Genomic DNA, 22562 nt, shown 5'->3' with positions numbered 1-22562 from the left:
CCTCCTCATTCTTGGCTATGTGAAGGGGGAAGTGTTCAGATAAAATATTATCTCTGGGGGCATCAGGAATAAAAGGGCTGTTTAGTGGCATAACCAGGAAGGACTCTCCTCCTAGTTGCACATCTTGCATGAGGAGGGAAGGTGGTAGAGCAGAGAGTGGGCAGTGCCAGAGAGACCTCAATGCAATGGGGAGTGGACCTAAGTGTGTTCACTGCTTCACTGTAAGGTCATATCAAATTATCCCCAAGATAACACACATAGGGAAGAAACCCTACAGGTGTCTATAGTGTGCGTTTGACAGGTCCCAAACTTAAGGGTCAACTTTCTACAAATTCACAAGCTGCCTGGAGGCAGGAGCCACTTCTGAGCATTGAGGCAGCCAACAGGATGCTTCCTTTGAATGTCATAGGGGCACATGGACCTGATGTGGCCAGTTTTCAGGGACAGATCCTGCCCAGCCATAGATCCACCACTCAGGAGGATGAGGACTGAGAATTTGGGTGCAACTTGCGCTATTAGTGTTCCCCTGAGATTTCCTGTAACAGGAATAGCAGCTCTGCTGGGGCACGTCCTTGCATACCAAAATGACTAACAAAATGAATTTCAACAGTGACAAATGTCAGGCCCTGCACTTAGGAAGGACGAACCACCTGCACAAATAGAGGATGGGGGTCACCTGGCTTCCTAGCACTACATGTGAAAAGGATCTAGGGGTCTTGGTGGACCACTAGCTTAACATGAGTCCACAGAGTGAAGCAGCAACAAAAAAAGATCTATTCTAGGCTGTGGGTTTGACTCCAACCAATGGCTTCAAGTTGCAAGAAAGGAGATTCTGACTAAACATTTGGAAACCCTCTCTGACAGCAAGAGCTGTTTGGCAGGGGAACAGACTCCCATGAGAGGTGGTGGGCTCTCCTTCCTTGGAGGTTTTTCAGCAGAGGTTGGGTGGCCACCTGTCCTGGATGCTCGAGCTGATATTCCTGCATGGCAGGGGGTTGGTCTAGATCAGGGGTCAGCACTTTTCTCAGCTGTGGGCCAGTCCACTGTCCCTCAGACCATGTGATGGGCCGGACTATATTTTTTTGGGGAAATGAACGAATTCCTATGCCCCACAAATAACCCAGAGATGCATTTTAAATAAAAGGACACATTCTACTCATGTAAAAACACGCTGATTCCCGGACCATCTGTGGGCCGGATTGAGAAGGCGATTGGGCCGCATCCGGCCCACGGGCCTGAGGTTGCCTACCCCTGGTCTAGATGACTCTTCAGGCCCCTTCCAATTCTCATATTATGTGATGCTAAGGTTCTTTAAAGGGGCAGTGGGGAGAAGGGGGACAGCCCTGGATCTGGAGATCGCCAGCCCATGGAGAGGAGGGGTGGTGGAATATCTCTTCGTTACGAATGAGGAAAAATCATCGTATTTCAATCCTGCCTTTGAACCAAAGCTGTCTTCCAAGCAGCTCACATAAAATAAGCGGATGGGTGATAGATAGATAGATATAGATAGATAGATATAATGGCAAGGGATAACACCATTTAGGGTTGTTGTAAGTTACCGTTCCAAGCCTCAAACGCGCATAACAACTCCGGTCTACTCTGCAGGGCTGTTGTAACCGGGACACCCTACGCCATGGCCCTGCCTCCCCCCACGTTGGGAAATGGGTGTAAAACTGACCAGACCCCCCCCTCTCCCGGAAATGGATTAAAAGAGATGAAGGGGGAATGTAACCTTCCTGCCGCGGAGGACTTTTTCGGAGGTGGGGAGGGGGTCTTTTTCCCTGCCTTTTCTGGGGATTGAACCTGAGATCTTCTCTGGAAAGAAACAGGATAACAGAGCTTGTTTGGAAAGAGAATTTGTGGAAGCTCTGCTTCCTAGAGAGGCAGGAAGGTTTGGAGGGGGGAGCCAAGGTTGGAGGGGGAGGGGCCGCCATTCACATTCCCAAAAGAGGAGCAGATCTGCAGATGAGGAGGAAAAAGAGGTTTATACATAACTGACTGGACTGTCCCTTTGACAGGTGAGGCTGCTGCTGATCCCTTATTTTCAAATCTGAAAGTTGACAGCTGTGTGCAGGAAAGGAAATCGGAATAGAAAAGCGAGCGATGGAAGCGGAGGGCCAAAGAGGACAAACAGGTAGAGCTACGGGGAGGGGGGGACGCGATGGGCGAGGAGAGAAATGGGGCAGAGACCCCCCAACAACAACTCACTTCCTGGGCGCTATTTGCAGAGGCCCCGATCCATGCAATCCGGCTGCAGATGCGCTGTTCCTCCCCCTGAATCTGCAGGGCACCAGGGAAAGGAGAGCGGGATTTGGGGCGAGGGGGAGATGAAAGGAAGAATGGGAGTGCTCCCCTCCCCCTTCCTTCTGTGGAAGGGCTGAGATTTGAACCGAGGCCCCAGTTCCTCACCCCTCTGCGAGTTCCGGGTTCCCCCTGGCAGGAATCCCTGGGGCGCTTTTGACTCCGCCCGGGTGCCAAGACGCGGCTTGGGGGGTCTCTTTTGTCTAGAGATGGGGAGTCCGTGGAAGGGTTAAAGGAGGCGAGAGAGGCCTGGATAGAGACCCCCCCGTCTCCCTCCTCCCTCCCCTCCCTTCCTACGAGGCTCCTCCAGATGGAGAGGTGGGCACATTGGGAGAGATTGGGCATGCAGAGCAAATAGTTAGCTGACGGGGGGCTCTGGGCGAAGGGGAGACTGGGGGGTGGAGGACAGAGGAAGTTGGGGGGCTGAGGGAGGGAGGGAAGCATCCCTGGGGGAGGAATCGAAGCCATCTTGGAAAAAGAGAGAGAGACTTGGGGGGCTGCCTGTCTTGACTTCTCCCTCCTGCGCAGGAATCTGCCATGACTTCAAGTCGACCAGGCAGAGATCCCTGAACAGAAGGCCTGATCCACCCACCCTCTCCTCCCTTGAAGCTCAGTCCTTGCCCTGCCATAAGTCCCAGATCAGCAGCTGCATGGGGCGCTGGGGGTTGTTATAGCGAGTCTAACCATTGGGGGAAAGAGGAAAGGGAAAAAAGCCCACTTTATTATTTCCGCCTTCAGCAGCTTTTGTCTTAGGATCTACAGTTTCACACACATTCCTGTGTTTCTTTGGAGAAGCATCTAAAGGGTTCCTATTCAGAGATTGTTGTTGTTTAGTCATTTTGTCGTGTCCGCCTCTTTGTGACCCCATGGACCAGAGCACGCCAGGCACTCCTGTCTTGCACTGCCTCCCGCAGTTTGGTCAGACTCATGTTCGTAGCTTCGAGAACACTGTCCAACCATCTCGTTCTCCGTTGTCCCCTTCTCCTTGTGCCTTCAATCTTCCCCAACATCAGGGTCTTTTCCAGGGAGTCTCCTCTTCTCATGAGGTGGCCAAAGTACTGGGAAAACCATAGCTTTGAATATACCCAGAGATACCTGTGCCCAACTCCTTCTCTCCATTCCACCTGGTTTCCATTATTCCCACTCTATCATATCTCACGTCTGTGGGATTTAAGAGATTGGGAAGATCGCTATGCAAATGGGTGGGTTCCTGTGTCCCCCCCTTCAAGAACCTGCATTATTATTGTTGCAATTGTTGTTATTTATTTATTCAACCTATTAGTCTATTTCTCTTGCCCAGGGCAGCCCAAACTGACTTACAAACTATTTTTATTGTTGCTGTTCTTGTTCTTGTTCCTGTTGTTGTTATGTTCCACGGTGACACTCTAAGGTCTTCTCTCTCATGTTTCCTGTACTTTGGGGTAGGGGCAGAGAGAAGGCTGTTCTCAGGGCCTGCTCCCCCATGAGGGAGACTGAGGCAGCCCCCTCAGGCAGCAGATGCAGAGAGGGGCAAGGAGGGGACTGAGCTGAGTGCCATTTGGCCTGCTCTGATTTAACCCCCTATCCTCTCATCCAATGGAAGGTGCTTCCCATTGCCAGTATCCTAGACACAATACAGCAGCCTCGGGAAGTCAGTGGTGCAGGATGATTTGGGAATGTGTGCAGTTGGGACTGTATCAGGAAGATGTTGGAGATCACGGAAGGAGGAGGAAATGAAATACAGAAATTCAGCATTTTCAGAAGAGGGGGAAGAAGGGGCAAGTGCACCCCACTAGATAATGCTCCCATAATCCCTGGCCATCTGCCATCTTTCCTTGGGATGATAGTACTTTGTGTCCAAGCACATCTGGAGGGCCAGAGATGCCTCACCTCAGCATAGAAGGTTCCCCTAGGGCAGTGGTGTCCAAACTTTTTTCAAAGAGGGCCCGATTTGATGAAGCGAAGGGCCAGGAGGCCCGATAAAAGGGCCAACCAAAGCTGCTGACCTTTTTTTTAGAGTTGAAGTGATTTAACTTTTTAAAGACTTTTACCACAGGAAATAAACTGCCACAGGGGCCAGATTAGGCCCCCGGAAAGGACTTTGGACATGCCTGCCTTAGGGGCTCAGGGGCACAGTTACTTAGGAGTTGGTGGAACTGGATCTTAAGGGTTCTTGAGACCATAACACTATAAGAGAAGAAGAAGAAGAAGAGTTTGGATTTGATATCCCACTTTATCACTACCCGAAGGAGTTTCAAAGCAGCTAACAATCTCCTTTCCCCTCCTCCCCCACAACAGACACCCTGTGAGGTGGGTGGGGCTGAGAGACTTCAGAGAAGTGTGACTAGCCCAAGGTCACCCAGCAGCTGCATGTGGAGGAGCGGAGACACGAACCCGGTTCCCCAGATTAGGAGTCTACCGCTCTTAACCACTACATCACACTGGACACCAAGGTGTCCACACTCAGCAGCGTAGAAACCCCTGCCGACCCCTGGGGAAGGGCTTTTTAAAGGCAAACGTTCACCCCCAGAGTTGCTTGCTTAGGATGGTACAGTCGGTCCACCAAAGTACAACACCAGAGCTGCCCCCTCCCCCCGCCCTGCCTTCCTCTGCTGCTGCCCACACTAAAGATGTGTGTGGATGAAATCCCAAAAGAATTCTGGCTCCTATTCCAAAGAGGTCCAGTTGATATTCCAGAGGAAAGTATGGCTAGGATTATGAGTCACAATCATAGCTGAGAAATACTTCCTTTCTCCAGAGTCATCTTCTTTCTTTCCTTTCCCACAATCAGTGTTATTCACCTTTAATTTTCACCTTTTTCAGTGTCGTGAATCTTTTTATCTTGTGATATTCAGATGAAGAGAGGTATAGAAATTTAATAAATAATTTGCAATAGGAGCAGAGATCGTATATCCAGAAGCCCTTGGCCACCCAGTGCAAAGGGGGAAGCAGCTGGAGCCTGACTGCTGGGAAGGCCAGGTTAAAACATCCAACCCAGTTATTATTGGCTATAATTATATGCCACCTGATCTCACACCCGCCTCCTGACACTGGACTATCTTAGTGGAGATTCCCTAGTCCAATATCAGGAGGCGGGTGCAAGATCAGGTGGCATATAATTATAGCAAATAATAATCAGGCTCCAGCTGCTTTCCTTCTGCATCTCCAGCTCTCTCCATGCAATAATGCAAGGCTGAGAGATTCTCCTACCTGAGCATTCCTTCAGCTGACCACAAGCACCAAGCCTTGTCACTAGACATATAGGGGTCTCCAAATATGGTCAGTATGGACCTCCTGAGGCCAAAGGGACTGTGCAGGTGATTAATAAACATCTGGAGGTCAAAGGGGACAAAATGTGGCCCAAGGGGTGGAGGATTATTGTGCAGAGGATGACGAAATTCATCATGAACTTAGGACCCTGATGAATAGTAGGCAGGTTCATGGACATAGAGCAGTTCCCTTTCCTGTGAGAAACCACTTTATTTAAAAAGTAAACCCCACAGTTCAACCGTATTCTAAGATAATGCTTCTGAAACTCATTACCATTATTTGACATTATTTCATTTGTATTTCCTAAAAACATACGGAGGAGAGGAAGGAATGTATGAGATGTTAAAATAAGAGAATGTCCTAATTCAGTGATGGCGAACCTATGACACGCGTGTCAGACATGACACGCAGAGCCCTCACTGCTGGCACATGCCCCATCGGCCCATTCATGCTGTTGTCCCCCCCCCATTTGTTCTCCCGCTCCTCCTCACGCTACAGCTTGTCTCCTCCGATCCATTTTTGTTGTTGTTGCTGCTGCTGGTGGTAGCCAGAGATTGGTTTTTTTACCCTTTCTGTGCTGTTTTTTTCTGGCGCTTTGGCAGACGATGATTGGGCGATGATTGGGCGTAACAGTGTTCGTTTTTTAACCCGTTCTGTGCTGGGGTTTTTTGGCGCTTTGGGAGACTATGTCGGTGCTGCATGTTAGTTCCAGTGAAGGTATTATTCGTCATTTATTTCTGTTCTCTTTCTCCCCCCAAAAGCACAGTAGCTTTGGGGCACCCCCTCCCAAAAAAAGCAAAGAAACTTTTGAACTAAAAAAAAAAAAACCTCCAAAACTTTGGTCAGCAGCTCCCCCAAAAAAGCTCAACAACTCTGGGCACTTTGTGATAAATAAGGGGTTTTTGGTTTGGTTTAGTTTGGTTTAATAATTGGTTTATTAAATACAGTTATATATTACAATTATACATTTTTGTTATTTAAACTATAAATATCGTGAAATTATAGGTTTTTTTTCTCGAAGTGACACACCACCCGAATTATGCTCAGTTTTTTGGCGAATTTTGACACATCAAGCTCAAAAGGTTGCCCATCACTTTCCTAATTGATGTGTGTAATATTCCTTTGTTCTCTTCCTAGATTTCCTCCCCCCCCCCCTGTCGAAAGAAGACAATGGAGAAGGCAGTCAAAATTCTGGTGGACCATGTCCAATGGGGATAACGAAGAAACCATTTAAATTCATGGAGCGTGGAGAGAGAGAGGAGAAGCAATCTGAAAGTATGGAGTATGGGAAGAGCTTTACTGAAAGTGGAACACTTAGAAAACATCAACGGACTCACACAGGAGAGAAACCATTTAAATGCATGGAGTGTGGAAAAAGCTTTGGTTGGCGTTCAAACCTTCGTATACATAAACACACTCACACAGGGGAGAAACCATATAAATGTATTGAGTGTGGAAAGAGCTTCAGTCAGATTGGACACCTTAAAAACCATCAACGGACCCACACAGGGGAAAAACCATATAAATGTATGGAGTGTGGAAAGAGCTTCACTGATAGTGGAACATTTAGAAAACATCAACGGACCCACACAGGCGATAAACCTTTTAAATGCATGGAGTGTGGAAAGAGCTTCAGTCAGAGTGGGCACCTTAGATCCCATCAATGGGTTCACACAGGGGAGAAACCATTTAAATGTATTGAGTGTGGAAAGAGCTTCTCTGAGTTTCGAAGAGTTCACAGACATCAACGGACTCACACAGGAGAGAAACCATTTAAATGTATGGAGTGTGGAAAGAGCTTCTCTGAGTTTGGAAAAGTTAAAAGACATGAACGGACTCACACAGGAGAGAAACCATTTAAATGTATGGATTGTGGAAAGAGCTTCACTTATAGTGAAGCACTAAGAAAACATCAATGGACTCACACAGGGGAGAAACCATTTAAATGCATGGAATGTGGAGCGAGCTTTATTAATGGTACAGCACTGACTATCCATCATCAAACTCACACAGGGGAAAAACCATTTGAATGTATGGATTGTGGAAAGAGCTTCACTTATAGTGGAGCACTAAGAAAACATCAATGGACTCACACAGGAGAGAAACCATTTAAATGCATGGAATGTGGAGCGAGCTTTATTGATGGTACAGCACTGACTATCCATCATCAAACTCACACAGGGGAAAAACCATTTGAATGTATGGATTGTGGAAAGAGCTTCACTTATAGTGGAGCACTAAGAAAACATCAACGGACTCACACAGGGGAGAAACCATTTCATTGCATGGAGTGCGGTAAGAGCTTCACTGATCATGGAACACTTAGAATCCACCATCGAATTCACACAGGGGAAAAACCATATAAATGTGTGGAGTGTGGAAAGAGCTTCACTGATAGTGGAACATTTGGAAAACATCAACAGATCCACACAGGCGATAAACTATTTAAATGCATGGAGTGTGGAAAGAGCTTTATTGATAGTAAAGCACTGAGAATCCATTATCGAACTCACACAGGGGAAAAACCATTTGAATGCATGGAGTGCGGAAAGAGCTTCAGAGACAGTGGAAAGCTTAGAAATCATCAACGGACTCACACTGGGGAGAAACCATTTAAATGCATGGAGTGTGGAAAGTGCTTCAGTCAGAGTGAACATCTGAATTCACATAATCAAACTCACACTGGGGAGAAACCATTCAAATGCACAGAGTGCGGAAAGAGCTTCAGTCACAGTGGAACACTTAGAAAACATCAACGGACTCACACAGGGGAGAAACCATTTCAATGCATGGAGTGTGGAAAGAGCTTCAGTCAGAATGGACACCTTAGAATTCATCAACGGAGTCACACAGGGGAGAAACCATTCAAATGCACGGAGTGCGGAAAGAGCTTCAGTCACAGTGGAACACTTAGAAAACATCAATGGGCTCACACTGGGCAGAAACCATTTAAATGCATGGAGTGTGGAAAGGGCTTCTCTGATGTTGGAAAAGTTAGAAGACATCAACGAACTCACACGGGAGAAACCATTTAAATGTATGGAGTCTTGAAAGAGTTTATTTCAGAGTGGAACCCTAAATTCACACACAGGAAACTTAGAAGACATCAACAGACATGTATGGAGTGTAGAAAGAGCTTCAATAGAAGTGGAAACCTTAGCAAACACCAGCAAACTCCAAAAGGACAACCACTTACTTATATGGAGTTCCGTAGAGCTTCAGTCCTGATGTTCTTACAAAACATCAATTGACTCACAAGGAGGAAAAGCTTTAACAGTTGAAACCCTACAATCCACAAACTGAAAAATCATAAATGGTTTGAATGGAAGGAGTGTGGGGAGTACTTCAATTGCTTTATATATACAGTGTATATCATATTAGTTATATATAATTCTATTTACAAATTGCATTTGAAAAAGGAAGCATTCACTTCCAGGTTGTTGGTGTTTGAAAGCTCCAAATATTCAAAACGTTCGACAACCGAGATTCCACTGGGTATCCAGCAATAGTGTGTTGTCCATTGATATCCATTCTTTTTTTTCTTTTCTTAAATTTATTGAAACTATCAAGACAATTTGTTAATCAATGTACCCAATTACATTTTCCCCCTTTCCCCCCTCCCATCCCTCCCTCTCCCACCCTCCAAAGACTTCCCTCAGCTCCCCTCTCTGGTTTGTTTATACATATTGTTCTCTGCATGTTTTAAAATTGTACATATCATTACCTTATCTATCATCTCTTTTACTAATAAATTTGTGAATGCTTATTTAAAACCTGCCAAGAAGTCCAAATTCTTATGTTGTCTGGTTGTTGTTGTTTAGTCGTTTAGTCGTGTCCGACTCTTCGTGACCCCATGGACCATAGCACGCCAGGCACTCCTGTCTTGCACTGCCTCCCGCAGTTTGGTCAAACTCATGTTCGTAGCTTCGAGAACACTATCCAACCATCTCGTCCTCTGTCGTCCCCTTCTCCTAGTGCCCTCAATCTTTCCCAACATCAGGGTCTTTTCCAAGGATTCTTCTCTTCTCATGAGGTGGCCAAAGTATTGGAGCCTCAGCTTCACGATCTGTCCTTCCAGGGAGCACTCAGGGCTGATTTCCTTCAGAATGGATAGGTTTGATCTTCTTGCAGTCCATGGGACTCTCAAGAGTCTCCTCCAGCACCATAATTCAAAAGCATCAATTCTTCGGCGATCAGCCTTCTTTATGGTCCAGCTCTCACTTCCATACATCACTACTGGGAAAACCATAGCTTTAACTATACGGACCTTTGTCGGCAAGGTGATGTCTCTGCTTTTTAAGATGCTGTCTAGGTTTGTCATTGCTTTTCTCCCAAGAAGCAGGCGTCTTTTAATTTCGTGACTGCTGTCACCATCTGCAGTGATCAAGGAGCCCAAGAAAGTAAAATCTTTCACTGCCTCCATTTCTTCCCCTTCTATTTGCCAGGAGGTGATGGGACCAGTGGCCATGATCTTGGTTTTTTTGATGTTGAGCTTCAGACCATATTTTGCGCTTTCCTCTTTCACCCTCATTAAAAGGTTCTTTAATTCCTCCTCGTTTTCTGCCATCAAGGTTGTGTCATCTGCATATCTGAGGTTGTTGATATTTCTTCCGGCAATCTTAATTCCGGCTTGGGATTCATCTAGTCCAGCCTTTCGCATGATGAATTCTGCATATAAATTAAATAAGCAGGGAGACAATATACAACCTTGTCGTACTCCTTTCCCAATTTTGAACCAATCAGTTGTTCCATATCCAGTTCTAACTGTAGCTTCTTGTCCCACATAGAGATTTCTCAGGAGACAGATGAGGTGATCAGGCACTCCCATTTGTTGTCTGGTATTCGTATATAAAGTTGTAAAAGGTAAAGGGGCCCCTGACCACCAGGTCCAGTTGTGTCCGACTCTGGGGTTGCGGCGCTCATCTCACTCTATAGGCCGAGGGAGCCGGCGTTTGTCCGCAGACAACTGCCGGGTCATGTGGCCAGCATTACAAACCTGCTTCTGGCGAACCAGAGCAGCGCATGGTTCCCGCCGGAGCGATCCCTATTTAGCTACTTGCACTTTGACGTGCTTTCGAACTGCTAGGTGGGCAGGACCACAAAAAGGACGCAGAAAGCCAGCAAACAGTTGGAGGGGGCTAAAAAGCAGTGAAGCGGCGGCCACAGCTTTAAATGGCTCACAACGCTCCCCTCGCCGTCACAAGGGCTGCCGAGGCTGGATTGCGCCTTCCGTCCCGCGCCTGCGCTGCGCGCCAGGTTTTGCACGATCCGTCGGGGAGCAGGCAGCGCTCAGAATGGGGTCTTTCTTCCCATTCCGGCGCCCGAGCATCGCCGCTCGAGAGGCCGGAGGCTCTTGGTGAGGTGGTCTGGAGGAGCGATCGCGAGCTCTTGGCTGGCTGGCTCGCTTTCTTTTTGTTGCTCACGGAAGGCGGAAGGGGCCAGCAGGGCTCCCACCACCATCAGTCGCCCCGCTGCCCCTCTGCCTTGGGCCATGCAGCCCACAACGTTCCGGCAGCGCGGCTCCCACTGCCGTCAGTCACCCCGGCGGCGCGGAAGGGCCAGCGGACCTCCGGCCACCGCTCTGCCTTGTGCCATGAGGCCCACAATGTTCTGGCGGTGCAGAAGGGGCCAGCAGGGCTCCCACCGCCACTCTGCCTCTGACCATGCAGCCCACAACATTCTGGCAGCGCGGAGGGGGCCAGCAGGGCTCCCGATGCCGAGGGGTTTCCCCGTCCGGGCGCTCGGCCCGAGTGGAAAAAAGTCCTGGGAAAAGCGGGGAGGCTCCCAGCGCGGCTCGCCTGGCGACGCGCTCAATTCATGCACCCCCTCCCATCTGGTCTCAAGCCTCTCCGAGGCTCTAAAAGAAAGCAACATGGTACGTCTTATTTTCGGGGTATGTCTTATATTTTGCGAATGCATTAAAACCCTGCCATGGCTTACTTTCTGACTACGTATTTAAAAAGGGGAAACACGGTAGGCATGTTGTAGGCGCGGCTTCCGATTGGCTGATTGACCCAGGAAACAATGCCAACAGCCGAAGAGGACGTTTGGCTTCCAAAAAAACATTAGCAAACCGGAATGCTTACTTCTGGGTATGTGGCGTTCAGGAGCCAAGTTGATCATCAACTAAGCCATTCGGGAACCAAGGTACCACTGTAATTTTATTTAAAGAGATGCTGTTTCCTTTAGATGGGGGTTGTTTTAATGTGTAGCTGTTTAATTTTTTTTTTTGGCATTTTGTTAATTGTTTGATTGAGGGGGGAGGGGAGGCTGCCTGAGAGTGGGCCCCTGCCAACAGAATGGCTGGGGCAAGTTCCACTAGGACAGGCATGTCCAACAGATAGATCATGATCTACTGGTAGATCACTGGATGTCTGCGGTAGATCATTGGCTCCCCCCAAAGAAGCTGAACAACTGACAACTGTGGTACCCCTAAAAAAGCTCAACATTTTACCTCCTTCCTTAAAAAAGCTCAACAACTTTGACCTGAACCCCCCAAAAGGGGGTAGATCACTCCCAGTTTTTAACTCTGTGAGTAGATCGCAGTCTCTTGAGAGTTGGCCACCCCTGCACTAGGACATCCAATCTCCGGAATTACAGGTAGGAGGAGGAGTTACACTAGCGCCAGACCATGTCAATACCGAGGAGGCAGGTTTAGCCATTGTTTGAAGACTATCCCTACATTGAGCATGTAAGAAGATACAGTCCTTTGTGTCTTCATTGCTTCTTTACAACAATGGGAGTTATGGTGCTGCTCCTATAATACTAATCTGTCAGGGACTGGGCAGAGGAGCAAAGGTGGAGACTGCCTTCCTAGCCTGACCCTTCCAGGGAGGAGGAAGAGGAAGATAGTATAGATTTACAACAGGGGTTTGAGGGAGGTCTCAACTCAGAGGCAGGTGAGGGGGAAAGATGGGAAATCATGGGAGAGCCAGAGCAACACCCGGCTGACACGTTGTCACTAGAAAGCATCCCTGACACACCATCTCACAGAACCTGGCGAGCCTTGGAAGTAGGAGAGCAGAGAGCTCAGAGACAGAGGGCATCTGTATAAGTGGCCAATGAGGAAGTGAGAGAGATGGGGGTGGAGACAAGGCTATTCTCCAAGAGGTTGGGTTGTATAGCCCCTCTCTGTAAATACTGAATAAAAAAAGCACTGTTGGGATTATGGAAAGCAAGGAGTTAAAAACACTCTCAGGCGTTCTTATTATCTGGGTGCCAGCCCACAGCTATGTGCTGATTACTGTGTAGTCATAAATCATGCTGTAAAGAGAATGTACTTTCACTTTGAGGTTGAGAAGTGAGAGCTAAGAGAAAGCTCTGTGGAGGAGTGTTTAGAGATAAGGCAGCTGCTACCATGCAGCTCAGTTCTGTTGGTTTAGATGTATTATGTTAAGCAACTGTAAATAAAGTTTAAGTTAGTTAAGAAGCTACAGTGTGTTTGATTTCTTGAAGACAACAACTGCTATCTGATTTCCAGTTGCGCAGTAAACTCTGCTGGGTCTGAGAAGAAGAATTTTAACTGGCACAGCTGGGAGCGTGGCTGGGCACCATTGCAAGTTGGCGGCGTTTCACAACCCACTAATGAACTTTATAGCACCACGATCATAAAAACATCCACAAGCACAATAGGAAATCTTCCCTTTCCTGGGCAACTTTCCCTTATACTTTCCTGGGCAACAGCCGGGAGTCGCTGACAGCATCCGGAAATAATCTTACCAACTCGGCTTCCAAAGCACCACCACCAGTCTCACACTAGTCTGTTGATTTACAGTAAAGTGTGAACTCTGACTGAAGCTCGTTCCACACTCCTGTGAGTCTCCTTGTAGATTTTGTGTAGTTCTTCTGGAAGTTGTCCACATGAGCCGGAAAGCTCTCTGGCTCCCTCAGTCTCAAAGCGGAGATGAGCACCACACGCCATAGTCAAATTAGGCTGGACTTAACCGTCCAGGGGTCCTTTTACCTTTATATAATCCCTGAATGCATTTCTATAGCATCCTCCACCCCTATTTCTGGGTTGCTGTACATCATCATCACCTTCGATCAACCATGCAGTAGAAATAAGAGCTGAAACCGGAAGCCTGAGAGAGGGGAGCCTCTCCTCTCCCAGGTTATCTAATGGTTTGATTTGGTATAATGTTTCTGAGGAAACAGCTGACCTGAACCATGTAGGGGGTGGGGTAAGTGGACCCCCCTTTTCAGGGATCCCTCTGTCGAAGAACTTGGAGGAGTAGCCAGGAGGGAGAAGCCAAGGCAGGCCCTCCACACGTTCCCCTGCCAGCCGCCATGATGGAGATGACTCTCTAAAAGGCCACGTCTCTCTCTCAGTCTCCCCACTGTCAATGTCCTGCTGGGCTTCCCTCCCCCCACGTTTCTCAGCCCCCCAACTTCCCTCCCCCCACGTTTCTCAGCCCCCCAACTTCCTCCTCCATCAGCCCCCGGGTCTCTCCGAAGCACAGATGAGCAGGGGTGGTCTCTATGCAGGCCTCTCTTGCCTCCTTTAACCCTTCCGTGAACTCCCTCTCGTGATCTCCCCCACTCTCTTTAGAGTCCGACTGGATGGTCCTGGGTGGCACTCACCGGCTTCTAGCTGCTGCCTTTGTTTACCCTCAGGTTGCACCTGGCTCTGCAACCAATGTAGCTGCTCTATGAGTTGCCTGCTGCGGTCCTGTAGCGAGTCAAGCTGTTCCAGTAGCCGACTGTGTGTCTCCCTGTCCTCCAGGCTTGCTGCAGACAGTTACAGCTTGTCAGCAACTGCTCCAACGCACAGCCACTGGCTCAATGCACCACCAGGACTACCAGCTCCTTACTGAGATGCAGTTAGTCGTTTTGCACTTTGCACACACTCAGAAACACTGGGCCCATAACCTGTCAGTGTTCTGAAAAAATAGCAAAGGTCTTGACTTCCTTTGTCTCCTCAGCCTGTTCCTCGGACCCTTGTCGGCATAAAAGACTCCACGAGAAGAACGTCCTTGAAGACGATTTTATGCTTTTATTCTTAAAAGTCTTCATCCGCAAAACAACCAACTGTACACACATCAAACGCAACTCTCTTTCTCTAACCAACCAACCAACCAACCCACAACACAGCACTAACATTGACCATTCTATATATACAGGTACAATTAGGTGAGAGGTTGCATGAGTCATTGTAGGCTGCTGACTTAGTTCTTTTAGCATTAAAGAAACAGCAGCCAATTTTTAGCCGTGACATAAACATCATTGCTGTTTTTTTTCATTTTTTACCTCCAGGTATTCTATCATGTTCATAATATTTATTATATTCTCTTTCATTTGTCTACCTGGAAGAAATCCTGCCCGATATTGATGTATATATTCACATTTTTTTTTAATTCTATTAGCTAAAATTTGTAATCATTATTTAATAATGAAATAAGCCTGTAATTTTTTATTTGCATTAAATCCAAATCTTGGTTTGGGATCACTGTTATATAAGCTTCCTTCCATGCTCCTGGGATTTCCCCTGCTTTTAGAATCTCATTCATCACATCTTTCAATGGATTTACTAACTGCTCACTTAGCTTTTTATAATATTTTGCCATTAGCCCATCTGGTCCCGGAGACTTGCCACTTTTTGTCCAATTTATTGCCTCTAATACTTCTTGCGCTGTTATTTGGGTATTTAGAATCACGGATTGTTCCTCTTTTAATTTTGGGAGATTACATTTCCTTTCTTATACAATTCTGAGAAATATTTCACAAATGCTTCTCTTATTTCCTTCATCTTATCTGTAATTCTCCCATTTATATTGATTTTATTTATGAAATTTCTTTGTTCACTTTGTTTCAATTGCCACACTAGCAATTTTCCTGATTTGTTGGCATATTCAAAATATTTCTTCATTGTCTATCATAGAATATTGGGTTCGTAATATTCTGATTGCCTGCTTTACTGACTCTTTATTAGTTTTTTTGCAATTTATTCTCCTTTTTCATAATTTCATCTAAAATTTCCTTTTTCCTTTCAATAGAATTTTGTTGTATAAACAATCCCCTCATTACCACCTTACTTTCATCCAGACCGTTTGTATTTTAACCTGGCCCTGGAGGTTTATTTCAAAATAACCCCCAAGGTCTTTCCACACTCCAACATTACTAAGATGTTTCCCTTGTATGAGTTCTTTACTGTTTAGGAAGGGAGCCCCAGTCACTGACATTCTTTCCATACACCAAACATTTCTAAGATTTCCTCCCTGTATGAGTTCTTTGGTGTCTAGTAAGGTGACTACTGAACCTAAAGCTCTTTCCACACTCCAAACACGTATACGGTTTCTCTCCTGTATGAGTTCTTTGATGCGACGTGAGTTCGTAACTGCGATAGAAGCTCTTGCCACACTCCAAACATTTATAAGGTTTCTCTCCTGTATGAGTTATTCGGTGGTTAGTAAGGGTACCACTCTGGCTGAAGCTCTTGCCACACTCCAAACATTTATAAGGTTTCTCTCCTGTGTGCAATCTTTGATGCAAGGCAAGGCTCCAACTGTGGCTGAAACTTTTTCCACACTCCAAACATGTATATTGTTTCTCCCCTACATGAATTCTTTGATGCTGAAAAAGGGAGTTGATGCGACTGAAGTTCTTGCCACATTCCCAGCATTCATAAAATTTGCTCCCTTGATGAGTTTGTTGATGTCTAGTAAGCCCTTTGTTGCGAGTGAAGCTCTTTCCACACTCCAAACACGTATGCGGTTTCTCCCCTGTATGAATTCGTTGATGTGACTTAAGGTGGCTACTCTGATTGAAGCTCATTCCACAGTCTGAACACGTATACGGTTTCTCCCCTGTATGAGATCTTTGATGTGAGGTAAGGTGACTTCTCCTACTGAAGTTCTTTCCACACTCTGAACATGTATACGGTTTCTCCCCTGTATGAGTTATTTGATGTGAGGTTAGGGTACCTCTTTGAGTGAAGTTCTTTCCACACTCTAAACATGTATACGGTTTCTCCCCTGTATGAGTTCTTTGATGCGAGGTAAGGTTACCACTATCACGGAAGCTCTTTCCACACTCCAAACATTTATACGGTTTCTCTCCTGTGTGTATTCTTTGATGTAAAATAAGAGCTGAGCGACTACCCAATCTCTTTCCACACACTGTACATTCATGCTTTTTCTCCTCTCTGTGAATTTGATTATCACCACCCTGAGACGTACCGGAGTCACCCTCCGGCTTGTGCTTTTGTCTCCCCTCTCGCCTGCTGCCTCCATCTTGAACCCCCAGATTCCTTTGCTCCTCCTCCTCTTTGAATCCTTTTGGCGACACTTCTGATTGTTCTCCTTCTGCCAGCATCCCTTCGACATGTCCTGATGGAATAAAAAGGCAAACTGATGAAATGCTGAAGTAGTGTCTTTATTCAGTAGCGTCAATCATTCAGTTCGGACACAGAGATCCAGGTCCCAGGGCCTTCTGGCGGTTCCCTCCCTGCACAAAGTGAAGTTACAAGGAACGAGGCAGAGGGCCTTATTGGTAGTGGTGCCCACCCTGTGGAACGCCCTCCCGTCAGTTGTCAAATAAATAACTATACAGCTTTTTGAAGACATCTGAAGGCAGACATGTATAGGGAAGTTTTTTAAGTTTTATGTTTTATTGCTTTTATATTTGTTAGAAGCCAGCCAGAGTGGCTGCGGCAAGCCAGTCAGATCCATGGGGTACAAATAATGAAAGTATTAATGTTAGTATTTTTTTTATTGAGTTTATATACTGCCCTATACCTGGAGGTATCAGTGTGGTTCGCAGAAAATATCACATCATATACAATCAGAATAAAAGCAACAACCCAATAACACCCCCTCCCAAAAAAGAGCCACATTTGAAAAAGACTAGGATGTCAAATATATCAAGCAAAAACCTAGTTAAAAAGGAACATTTTTGCATGGCACCTAAAGGTGTATACCCCTTCATGGATCACTCAAGCAAAGGGTCTTGGATAACTCCAAGAAGCTATGATCTATGCCATGTAGGGCCACCCAAGACAGACAGGTCAGCCAAGAGTTTAGACTACATGTAATCCACCTGGAGAAGGAACTGGCAACCCACTCCAGTATTTTGCCATGAAAGCTCCAGGGACATAAAAAAAGGAAAAGCTTTGAGAGGAAAGTGAGTGTTTCCAAAGCTGCTCTGGTTCATGGGGTCACGGAGAGTTGGACACGACTACGACGACTAAACAACAACAAAGGTGTATAATGAAAGCGCCAGGCGAACTTCCCTGGGGAGAGCATTCCACAGATGGAGAGCCACTGCAGAGAAGGCCCTGTTCTTGTGCTGCCACCCTCCAGAGCACTTGAGGAGGCCCACAAAAGAGGGCCTCAGAAAGGGGATCTCAGGGTCCAGGTAGGTCCATGTGGAAATAAGCAGTCCTTGAAGTATTGTGGTCCTGAGCCATTTAAGGCTTTATAGGTCAAAACCAGTACTTTGAATTGGGCCTGGAAACTAATTGGTAGCCAGTGCAGTCAGACCAGGATGGGTGTAATATGCTCAAACCTCCTTGCTCCAGTGAGCAACCTGGCCACTGGATTCTGCACTAGCTGAAGTTTCCAAACTGTCTTCAGAGGCAGCCCTACATATAATGCATATCTGTATCTAACCTTGAAGTTAAGAGAACATAGATAACGGTAGATATGCTATCATTGTCCAGATAGGGGCATAGCTGGGCCACCACTCAAAGCTGATGGATGGCACTCCAGGCCATCTGAGTCTCAAGTGACAGCAAAGGATCCAGGAGTACTCCCAAGCTACGAAACTGCTCCTTCATAGGAAGTTTAACCCCATTCAAAACAGGCGACATTCCTGACCGCCGAGAGGTCAAGAACAATTAACAGACACACATTTCCCTTGTCTCTCTCATGACAGAAATCATCATACAGGCGACCAAAGCAGTTTCTGTGACAAACCCAGGCCTAAATCCTGATTGAAATGGATCCAGAAAATCAGTTTCTTCCAAAAGCACCTGGATCTGGTCTGTGACCACTCGCTCCAGAACCTTGCCCAGGAAGGGGAGATTAGCAAGTGGCCGGTCTTTCTGAATCCAGGGAAGGATTGTTAAGGAGTGGTTTTACCACTGCCTCCATCAAACATGCAGGGTCCACTCCCTTCTGTAAAGAGGCATTGATCATCTCCCTGGCCCAGACAGCTGTTCTCTCCTGCTGGTTTTTACTGAGCACCTTGTCCACATCTTCCAGCCTTACCAACTGAAAAAACTCATCCAACACAACAGGACTAGAATGTGCTCTGGACGCCCCATGAGATTCATCTGCTATAACAGCAGAGTCAAGGTCTTGGTGGATGCAAGCAATTTTATCTTAAAAATGCTTTGCAAAGAAGTCACAGTGAGCTACCACTGGTTCTACCACTTCCTTTGGCCTAGCCCCCCCCCCAGGACCTGCAGTGCTGAGGAGGGAAATCCCTGCCTGAAACCATGGAGAGCCATTTCCTGCTAGTGAAGGCAATGTTGAGTTAGATGGACACAATGAACAGATTTGGTATAGCTTCTTATGCTCATCCACCCCCAAAATATAATAACTGAAGCAACCAAGGAAATAACATTATGAGGATTATTGCTCTCTCCTGGCATTTCGAAACTGTATGTTCCAGTATGCGTGAAGCTTCATGTTCGCCAGTGAATAAAGAGCTGCTTTGTGCCACCATCAAAAGAAAAATTTATCATTTTACTGTTGTCTGCACAAAATTGTTTTAAAAAACATTAATTATTTCCCTGTAAAGGTGGGCAATGGATTATTGCTGAAGGTTTCCAAGGGAAAAAGTGAAGAAATGTTCATGGGTGAAATACAATACACCACAGGTTAAACAAAAAGGAATGAATTTTATCTTTGATAAAGAACAGGAGCAAGAACCTTCATGAGCTGTAAGGTCAGTGAAACTTGTGCTGCAGAACATTTTATCTTGCATGAACAATGGCAGAAAGGAGAAAAGCAACTCACTTGCAGAAAGACATTATGGAATAAGGAACATGCAAAAGCCACCTGAGGGTAGAAAAAAAATAAACCCTACACCCAGCACACCATCAGTGGCACAGAAAGCTATAAGGCCTCAGCCACACTTGGACGTGGACTTGAAGATCCTTGTTTCTCCTCTTTTTTTAATTTCTTCCGCCCAGAACTGCTCTTGCAGAAACTGCTGTTTGTGATTGAAACACAAATGTTTTAAAATGTGTGTGTTTGGGGGGGGAGGAGTTATTGGGTTGCTTTTGTTTCAGTTTTGCTTATGTGCTTTTGAGTTTTTATATAGTAATTTTATCCTGTGAACCACCCTGAGGTCTGTGGGTATAGGGAGTATTATAAATTTAATAAATTATAGTAAAAAAAAAAGGCCAGATAAAAATTATTACAAGTTCCAGGGTGAGCCTCTGCAGAAGGTTTTCTAATGCTTAAGGGTTTGCTTTGACCCCAAGCCCTATGGAGAGACCAAGGAAGGTCACTCACCTGCCCAGGTTGGCCTGCTGGGAGGAGAGGAGGAGAAAGATCTGCCCTTCCACTGGGAAAAGATGTCCTACTCCCATAGAAAGGGGGAAAGACCTATACATGAATCATTTTAGCGGAATTATATACAGAATGCATTAATTATGGGAAATATCCTTTGCAAAAGCGTGTGCATGAGGAGAAATCTGCACCAAAATGCTGACCAATTTTCAAGAGCTCTTTTTAAAAATAAGATGTGGAAATCTGTACCTTAAGAAAAATGAGAAACAGGAAAAAAGCTTACATTGAAACGGTTTGCCTAATATATATATATTAAAATCCCTCCGCATACTCCCTCCAGCAGCACCCCCCACTCCCGTTATAATATATAATAATATGACCCACCTCCAGCGTCTCCGCGAGGAAGGACAGCCGCCGCCATGACCAGTATCTCCCTGGGGAAGCGAGACAGGAAGCGAAAGCTCCTATTCTCCCGACAACATTTTTATCTTCCGCTCTAGGAATCTCAGCTCTGACGCCGCTGCTCTTAACCGTTTCGGAGCCGAACGGCAGGAGCCTCTGGGCTGTTCCGGGCAGAAAGCGAGAAGAGGCGTTCGCCTCGCCTCCGGAAAGCCCCGGTGGATCAGTTGCACGGGCGCCCCAAAACTTTTTCTAAACTATTTTTTAAAAACAATATATTTTATTTTAAATTTATCCATTTGGTATATACATATCCAATCGAAATTTGCAATAGATGACCCCCCGGTTTCCACCCCCCTTTTATTCTCCTTGCATATAATTAATTCCATTTCTCCTATTAGAATCATAGAATCATAGAGTTGGAAGAGACCACAAGGGCCATCCAGTCCAACCCCCTGCCAAGCAGGAAACACCATCAAAGCATTCCTGACATATGCCTCTCAAGCCTCTGCTTAAAGACCTCCAAAGAAGGAGACTCCACCACACTCCTTGGTAGCAAATTCCACTGCCGAACAGCTCTTACTGTCAGGAAGTTCTTCCTAATGTTTAGGTGGAATCTTCTTTCTTGAAGTTTGAATCCATTGCTCCGTGTCCGCTTCTCTGGAGCAGCAGAAAACAATCTTTCTCCCTCCTCCATATGACATCCTTTCATATATTTGAACATGGCTATCATATCACCCCTTAACCTTCTCTTCTCCAGGCTAAACATACCCAGCTCCCTAAGCCGTTCCTCATAAGGCATCGTTTCCAGTAATTTCTACTTCTTTTTTCCTCCTAGTTCTATTCTTAGTTCATAAATATTACATCAAACCTGCTAATATTTTGACGTTTACACAGTGGTTTTTTAAAAATAGTCTATGAAGTTTTCCCCCCTTCATGGATCAATGCCTTGTCGTGGCGAAGGGGCTTGAATAACTCAGAGAAGCTATGAGCTATGCCATGCAGGGCCACCCAAGATGGACAGGTCATAGTGGAGAGTTTTGACTAAACGTGATCCACCTGGAGAAGGAACTGGCAAGCCACTCCAGTATCCCTGCCAAGAAAACTCCATGGACAAAGACAACAGGCATATAAAAGTTATGACGCTGGAAGATGAGCCCCTCAGGTCGGAAGGCGTCCAACATGCTACTGAGGAAGAGCGGAGGACAAGTACAAGTAGATTCAGAGCTGATGAAGCGGCTGGGCCAAAGCCGAAAGGACGCTCAGTTGCGGATATGCCTGGAAGCGAAAGGAAAGTCCGATGCTGTAAAGAAAAATATTGCATAGGAACCTGGAATGTAAGAACCATGAGTGGAGGTAAGCTGGATGTGGTCAAAAATGAGATGACAAGAATAAATATCGACATCCTGGGCATCAGTGAACTAAAATGGAAGGGAATGGGCGAATTCAGTTCGGATGACTATCATATCTACTACTGTGGGCAAGAATCCTGTAGCAGAAATGGAGTGGCCCTCATAGTCAACAAAAGAGTGGCAAAAGCTGTAATGGGATGCAATCTCAAAAATGACAGAATGATCTCGATACGAATCCAAGGCAGACCTTTTAACATCACAGTAATCCAAGTTTATGCACCAACTACCGGTGCTGAAGAAAGTGAAACTGACCAATTCTATGAAGACCTACAACACCTTCTAGAAATGACACCAAAGAAGGATGTTCTTCTCATTACAGGGGACTGGAATGCTAAAGTAGGGAATCAAGAGATAAAAGGAACAACTGGCAAGTTTGGCCTTGGAGTTCAAAATGAAGCAGGGCAAAGGCTAATAGAGTTCTGTCAAGAGAACAAGCTGGTCATCACAAACACTCTATTCCAACAACACAAGAGACGACTCTACACATGGATATCACCAAATGGACAGCATCGAAATCAGATTGATTATATTCTCTGCAGCCAAAGATGGAGAAGCTCTATACAGTCAGCAAAAACAAGACCTGGAGCTGACTGTAACTCAGATCATCAGCTTCTTATAGCAAAATTCCAGCTTAAACTGAAGAAAGTAGGAAAAACCACTGGGCCAGTAAGATACAATCTGAATCAAATCCCTTATGAATACACAGTGGAAGTGAGGAACAGGTTTAAGGATTTAGATTTGGTGG

General features: G+C 46.0%; 2 protein-coding genes across 3 annotated transcripts; one reads left to right on the top strand and one right to left on the bottom strand.

The window, feature by feature from the left end:
* The first annotated feature begins 1445 nt into the window (after positions 1-1445).
* Positions 1446-9323, top strand: LOC132591333 (uncharacterized). 2 transcript variants are annotated; one of them, XM_060269589.2, is made up of 2 exons: positions 1446-2018; positions 6688-9323. In XM_060269589.2, exon 2 carries the CDS (start codon positions 6759-6761, stop codon positions 8583-8585), a length of 1827 nt encoding a protein of 608 aa, XP_060125572.2. In that variant the 5' UTR covers positions 1446-2018; positions 6688-6758; the 3' UTR covers positions 8586-9323. The 2 variants fall into 2 exon arrangements, with proteins under 2 accessions (XP_060125572.2, XP_060125571.2); XM_060269588.2 differs by having other exon boundaries at positions 1446-2134.
* Positions 9324-14519: 5196 nt separating this feature from the next.
* Positions 14520-20530, bottom strand: LOC118081327 (uncharacterized). Its single transcript, XM_035107796.3, has 2 exons — positions 20391-20530; positions 14520-16874 (listed from the first exon to the last, which is right to left on the bottom strand). Exons 1-2 carry the CDS (start codon positions 20425-20427, stop codon positions 15751-15753), a joined length of 1161 nt encoding a protein of 386 aa, XP_034963687.3. The 5' UTR covers positions 20428-20530; the 3' UTR covers positions 14520-15750.
* Between the last annotated feature and the right edge of the window lie 2032 nt (positions 20531-22562).

The sequence above is a fragment of the Zootoca vivipara genome, chromosome 2 (assembly GCF_965207765.1).
Source record: "Zootoca vivipara chromosome 2, rZooViv2.hap1.1, whole genome shotgun sequence".
Taxonomy (NCBI): domain Eukaryota; kingdom Metazoa; phylum Chordata; class Lepidosauria; order Squamata; family Lacertidae; genus Zootoca; species Zootoca vivipara.
The sequence above is the reverse complement of the archived record's forward strand: the minus strand, read 5'-3'. Positions and strand labels throughout refer to the sequence as shown.